The 7,182-nt window shown below is 45.9% G+C and overlaps 1 protein-coding gene across 1 annotated transcript; it reads right to left on the bottom strand.

Moving 5' to 3' along the window:
• Positions 1-5,725: 5,725 nt before the first annotated feature.
• Positions 5,726-6,888, bottom strand: LOC123124105 (uncharacterized). Its single transcript, XM_044544805.1, has one exon. It carries the CDS (start codon positions 6,851-6,853, stop codon positions 5,729-5,731), a length of 1,125 nt encoding a protein of 374 aa, XP_044400740.1. The 5' UTR covers positions 6,854-6,888; the 3' UTR covers positions 5,726-5,728.
• Positions 6,889-7,182: the final 294 nt, after the last annotated feature.

The following is a 7,182-nucleotide window of genomic DNA, read 5'->3' as shown; positions in this document are numbered from 1 at the left end:
AACCTCCAAGAGTAATAAGATCAAGGGGGGCATGCTCAAGACTTGCTCAAAGCACAAATTGCTTTGGTAAAAGAGAGATGAGGAGTGGGTGTATGCTTGGATGAAATCTCTCTCATGAACTCTCACAAATCTCTTCGGGGTCTAGCACGAGAAGGCTCAAATCCCTCTCTCTCAAATCCCACCAAAAGCAACTAATGCTATGGAGGGATGGGAGAGGAGAGGAACAATGGAGAAGGTTAAAAAATGAACCCTAGATCCATGGGATAGTTTTCCTCCAAATGGATTGGAGATTAGAGGCTTGGGGGAGGAGGATAGAACTCAAAAGAATGGGGAAATCTCATATCCAAAAGCTCTACCTCGTTGGGGAAGAAGGGTACCTTATATAGTGCCCCGTTAAATCTGCCTGTTATGCTCAGAAAAACGCAGCCCGGAACTTCTGGGAAAGCCAGGAAGTTCTTGCACCCGGAACCTCCGGAAGGCCCGGAACTTCCGGTTTCCCTTCGGCCAGATGTATGGAAACTTTCGGTTTAGCCCGGAACTCTTCCTGGAACCTGCCCGGAACTTCTGGGCTGCCCGAAACTTCCGTCCCCACAGAAAACAGCCAGCATGCCGAAAGTAAAACATGCATAACTTTTTCATACGGCTCCGATTTTGATGATCTTGGGCTCGTTTTGCAGCTATTGAAAAGCTCTGGGTCCTCACATAGAGAACTAACCAATATAAAAAATGGATGATGGAGTCAATGCAAAGGTTTGAGCATGGAATTTGTGGAACCCTTTTTGGCTTGGGATTTTACTTTGGAATGTATGGTAGGAGTGGAATTGTGTATAGAAGATGTTGACTTGATAAAATCCATCACGAACCCCTTTGATCCCCTCTTAATAGTGCGGGATCCCTATAACTCAAGAAACATAAAAGGGCTACACTAGATAGCTCCTAGAAATCCATTCTTGGGCATATATGTACCTTTTGTGATGGTCATTGATCCATGCAACTACAACCAAAGGAACTAATACCTTTGACTAGAACATTCCACTTGAGCTTAATGTTGACATTTATTCTTGGCTGAAGATGGAAGCCTAAACTTGATCGGATCATTTGATGAAGACTTCAAATAGCTCCCCCATAAGCCATGCGGGGAGAACTTCATTGTATCCCATCTTCATATGTCCATCATGTGATCATCCACTAGCTTCAAGCATGTAATACTTCAGGATGCTTATCTTGAACTTGCCCTTATTAAGCATGATCGCCGTTACTTGATTTCATCCTCTCATGGATAATAGGAATCTCCATCTTGATGCAAGCCCAACCCACAAAGATATAGAAAACACATAGTATGGGTGAGTACACATAATGTAATTGACCATTACGTACCATACCACAAAAACCCATGTGGTAGATTTTTTGTGCTTGTGTGTTGATCATATTTGAACTCGATCTTCGATATTCTTCTAGGTCACATTTATTTTTGCTCCATGATTAATCTTGATGTCTTGAAGGACATATTGAACTCTTAAGAGGTACAATGAATTCTTCACTTGAATTACGTGCTTCAAGACATAATCATACACGACTCAACATATGAGAGCATCATACTTCTAATCTTCAAGCCATATGGGAATTCTTATCTTTAATCATTCCCTCGAGAACTTGATCCATCATGATTCAGTCATTGATCTCAATCTCGATGAATGTAGATGGCATTCATTTCAAATTCCTTCAATCTTCTTATTGCATTACCCATGGAACAAACTTTCATATGTCTCTTGATGCCTTTCACTAGTAGAAAAAGGGCCTTTAGTCCCGGTTCATAAGGGCCTTTAGTCCTGGTTCTGGAACCGGGACTAAAGGGTCGTTACTAAAGCCTCCCCCTTTAGTCCCGGTTCTTACACGAACCGGGACTAAAGGCCCTCCACGTGCCCGCTGCCTGGAGGTCCACCTTTAGTCCCGGTTGGTAACACCAACCGGTACTAAAGGAAATTTTATGATTTTTTTTGAAAAAAAAAATTTGAATTTTTTTTTTATTTTCAAATTTCTGAATTATTTTAACCTCTAATCTCTAATCACCCCTCATCATTGCTCAATTTAACCTCTAATCTCTAATCACCCCTCATCATTCCAAATCATCTAACTTCCCGGACGGTCACCCATCCTCTCACTAGTCCAGCCTGAGCACGCTTAACTTCCGGTTTCTATTCTCCCTCGTTTCCAAGTCTGCACTTGTTATTTTCCTAGCTTGAGCATGAAGTCACACATTTCACTGTTTGAGTTTGAAACTATTGTTCTAAAAAACAATAATTATTTAGTAACATTAATATTTCTTGAATAAGTAGTTTGACCATAGTTTGACCACAGTTTGACCACAGTTTGACCAGATTTGACCAAAATTCAAAAAACTGAAATAATTATTTAGTAACACTAATATTTCTTGAATAATTAGTTTGACCATTGTTTGACCACAGTTTGACCATAGTTTGACCAGATTTGACCAAAATTCAAAAAAAATGAATTAATTATTTAGTAACACTAATATTCTTGAATAATTATTTAGTAACACTAATACTTCTTGAATAAGTAGTTTGACCGTAGTTTGACCAGATTTAACAAAAATTCAAAAAAAACAGAAATTTGAGCATAACTTTTTTCCCTTTTAGAATTTGAGGATTCTAAAAATTTGCAAACAGGCCATAGGCGGTCAAAATCGGATGCGGATTTTTGTGCTGAACATTTTATATTATACGTTTTTTTTCTGACATCGTATGCAAAAGTTATAGTCGTTTTACATTTTCCCTACACTTTTTGCAAAACATGTCCAAATTTAAGTTTTTAAATTTTCCTAACTAGTACATGTAGTAACATAACTACATCTGGAAGGATTTTAATTTTTGAAGTTTTTATCATTTTCTTTTGCTTTTTACAAAACTGAAAAGGCGATCCACCGGGGGGGTAGAGTTTGAAAATGGGACCTTTAGTACCGGTTCGTGCCATGAACCAGTACTAATGCCTCAAACCCCATTAGTACCGGTTGGTGCCTCGAACTGGGACTAAAGGTCTAACCTTTAGTACCGGTTGGTGCCACGAACCGGACTAATGGGCATCACACCCTTTAGTCCTGGTTCGTGGCATCAACCGGGACTAAAGGTCCCATTTGAACCGGGACTAATGCCTGTACGGTGCCCTAGCCGCTCGAACCGGGACTAATGCTCACATTAGTCCCGATTCATAATGCAACCGGGATTAATGCTCTTTTCTGGCCGAACCAAAGCCCTGTTTTCTACTAGTGTTTGTTTCTTCATAGGAATTATCATTCATTATCAAGTCACAATGCATATGTTTGTATTGATGGATTACATCCTTCAATTCATCAAATATTCTTCATGCATTGCAAATGGGACTTTCCTTCAAATGTATAACTCAATGCAAACATTAGTCCATTAGGATTGTCATCAATTACCAAAACCACACATGGGGACTACATGCACTTTCACCCGCTTCAACAAATTCTCAACCTTGCGACTACTCATGGCTTCTTTCAAAAGATCAGAGGACAGAGGGAAATTTTGTGCACTTTTCTCTATGCCGACGATGCGCCGTCTTCATGGCCCCTTTTAGGAGAGATATTGAGAACCTTGCGACAATGCTTAACCACTTCGGTGACGTGAAGGGCCTATGCACAAATTTTGCGAAAAAGTCCGGTGGTCCCAATCTGATGTGGACACCTAGATCTGGATGCTATCCTTGCTAGTTTGCCAGCAATGCGGGCCTCCTTCCCCATAAAATATCTGGGCCTACCACTATCAGTGTGGCAACTTCGGACAAGTGATTTTCAGTTTCTTGAGGACAAGGTAGCTAAGAGACTTGTGCCATGGGATGGTCAAAATATCACTTCCTCGGGCTGATGTGCGCTCATCAAGTCAGTGCTAACTTCACAAGTGATCTACCACATCATTGCTCTCAAGCCGACTCAAAGCACCCTAAATAACTTCAACAAGATCGAAAGGGCCTTTCTATGGCCGGGCACTGAGAAAACTTCTGGTGCGAAGTGCAAGGTCTATTGGTAATTGTTGTGCCGTCCTACGGATCTTGTGTCGTCCTACCTCACAAACTTCGCAAGGGCGCTGATACTTCGATGGTTGTGGTTCAAACGGAAGGAGCCAGCGAAGATGTGGGTTGGGTTAGAAAACCCTTGCGACGAACTTGATCGGCGTCTCCTCTATGCATCCACGCACATTGTGTTGGGTAATGGGGCTCGCGCACCTTTTTGGGACTGGCCTTGGATAAATGGAGAGAGGCCTATTCACATGGCGCCGCTCATTTTTTAGGCATCCACCAGAAAGAAATGGAAGGTTAGGGAAGCCATGCAAGGTGACGCTTGGTTGTCTAAGATCAAGCTCCCTACTAATTGGATGATGAGCCACATTCGACAAATTGTGATCTTATGGGATCGCTCACGTGCGATCCACCTTCAGGAAGACACTGATGACGACATCATTTGGAAGCATACGGCTAGTGGCCACTACTCCGCCACCTCCGCTTACAAAGCTCAATTCCATGGAACCACTCGGTCACCCATGACCTATGCGGTCTGGAAGCCTTGGGCTCCTCCCAAGGTCAAATGTTTTACCTGGCTTGCTATTCAGAACCGGATTTGGACTGTGGACAGACTCGAGAGGCTTGGTTGGCCAAATTGTGGGTTATGTGTGTCCCCTCTGCAGACAAACCAAAGAATCAGTGAGCCATCTATTCTTCAAGTGTCGGTTCACCTTGAGGCTTTGGGGCATGATCGAGGCTTGGCTAAACCTCATGCACATTGACACTTCTCACTGGATTGATGAACGTTCCACCAAGGATTGGTGAATCAATATGTCCGAGAAGAATACAGGCAACCGGAAGGCGATGGCGTCCCTCACCATGCTCACTTGTTGGACGATTTGGTGCGAGCGGAATGCTAGAGTTTTTAGGCACAAGTCCACGTTCACGTCCATTATCCTCTCCAACATCAAGAGTGAGGCTACACTTTGGGTCACATCATGCCGCGAGAGTAGTGGCTTTGTAATAATCTTATTGCTTTTGTTTGTAAAAGCAACTCTTAACTTCTTAATTAATGGATGAAGCAAATCTTTTACCTCCGTTTCGAAAATAAATAAATATAGATATGTAGATGAACAGGAACACTGAAAATATTCTCCTAAGTGAACAAGCCTGTCCCGTTTGGTTTGGCTCAGTCTTCAACATACAATCAGTACTAGTTGATATCTGATCAAATATTCAGTTGCAGCTCCTCTCATCAACTGTGCTGGTTCTTACGTGTAATGCAAACAGTGGAGACATGAAAAACACCTCTGCCACTGACCGATGCAATCACACGATACAATCAGAAAATGTGCGCAGTACTGAAAATACGGCGGAAAACATCAAAATCTGAAATAGAATTTACACCAGAAATTCATACACATAATTGACAATTTCATATAGATGAAATGAGTTTGAAAACAGCCTGCAAATTAACTGACGACAACAACGACGACATACAACAAATACTGATCGACCTGGAGCATACAACAAACTGGATATGCAGAGAAGCACAACGACGACAACCAACAACTACAACAACAAAGAAACGCTGACCAGGAGCAAACACAAACAACACTCTAGGCACCAAACTCTTATTAAACTGGTCGAAATATCTATGATGAGCCGCCTCAAACTGAACCATGCTGGGTAATTAATGGTGGTACCAAATGCACGGCGAGGTGTCTGAGGGCGCCGCCCATGGCAGGCAGCGGTCCATTTCGTCGGGGACCGAGTAACACCACCGGCCGGCGTCGGCGCAGGGATACTCCTTCTGCTGGACGACACTGTGTGGCCTGCCAGTGTAGACGTCGTCGAGGAAGTAGATGTAGCCCGGGCTGCCGGCATGCCCCGTGTCGAAGGCCTTGGAGCAGGCCCGGCCGACGAAGAGGACCTGCCCGCTCAGCTGGTACAAGCGCCAGGAAGCCGGCAGTCCATCCTGTTGCTTCTCTAGGCTGAAGACCTGGAACCGGCAGGTCCCGCCTCTCGCAGGCGAGATGAACCTTTTCACCATCAGCAGATCGGCACCCGAGGCGGAGGGCAAGAGGTAGTGCGATACGATCTCCCCGGGTGCCGTTTGGTGACCATGGACATGGAATTTGTAGGCGTTAGTTCGAATGGTGAGCGAAGAGGCGCCGTCTCCAGCAGGGGCGATTTCCGGCTTGTAGCAGACGAGGTAATCCTCGGAGTCGACGGCGCAGAACCATCCGTCGTAGTAAGTGAGGTCTTCGGCGCTGCGCCGAGCCGGCCCCATCCCCACCGGCGGCGACAACCAGCAGTCCATGCCCGGGCGCCAGAACGCCATGTTCGTCTGGCTGGAGGTGATGGCGGCGACGAAGCAGGCGCCAGACGGCGGCTCGGCGGACATGACGGCGGCGCGGATCATCATGGGGCACGTGATGTCGCCGGAGTTGAGCGGGATACGCACCCTCTCCGGCAGGGCGACGCGCTCTCCAGTGCGGAGGTGAAGTAGGGCGTGGCCGCGCCATGGCTCGGCCGAGGTCACGAACCAGCCGCCCGGAGCGGACCCGCAGAAACGCAGCCCGCGGCCCTCGTCGGAGACGGACGGGCGCGGATCGCCGAAGCCGCCGAAGATCCGGTAGGTCTCGGTCTGGGCCGTGGACGGCCTGAGGAGGCGCGGCAGCGGGGGCGGATTCTGCAGCGAGACCCGCCGCCAGTGCTTGTTGACCGCGGACGCCCTGACACGGTCCACGATGCACGACAGGAGGAGCAAGATGCGGGCGAGAACGTCTTGGTGGAGGCCCGCCGCCGCCGCCATGGCAGGGACCGGGATTCTAGGGTAGGAAAGCTGCTCGTTTGCGCAGAAAGTGGGGTGGGGGTGAGAGTGAAGGGGATCCGCCCCGTAGGTTCTGTTTTAACGCACGCCTGCGATAATCCCGAGAAAAGATTGTACCCTAGCAGTTTGGTCCCTGGCAATCCCTTTTAGACTATCCACAGTAGGAATAACATAGATAGTAACATCATATATATTTAGATAAAGTAGATGATGTGGCAAGAAATAAATGAAGAAAAAGAGGGGAGTAGTAACATAGCTAGTTACTAGTAGTATGAGTAACATCACACATATCAAGGAAAGATGTGTCTATA

The sequence above is a fragment of the Triticum aestivum genome, chromosome 5D (genome assembly GCF_018294505.1).
Source record: "Triticum aestivum cultivar Chinese Spring chromosome 5D, IWGSC CS RefSeq v2.1, whole genome shotgun sequence".
Lineage (NCBI taxonomy): Eukaryota > Viridiplantae > Streptophyta > Magnoliopsida > Poales > Poaceae > Triticum > Triticum aestivum.
This window is presented reverse-complemented; position numbering and strand designations above follow the sequence as displayed.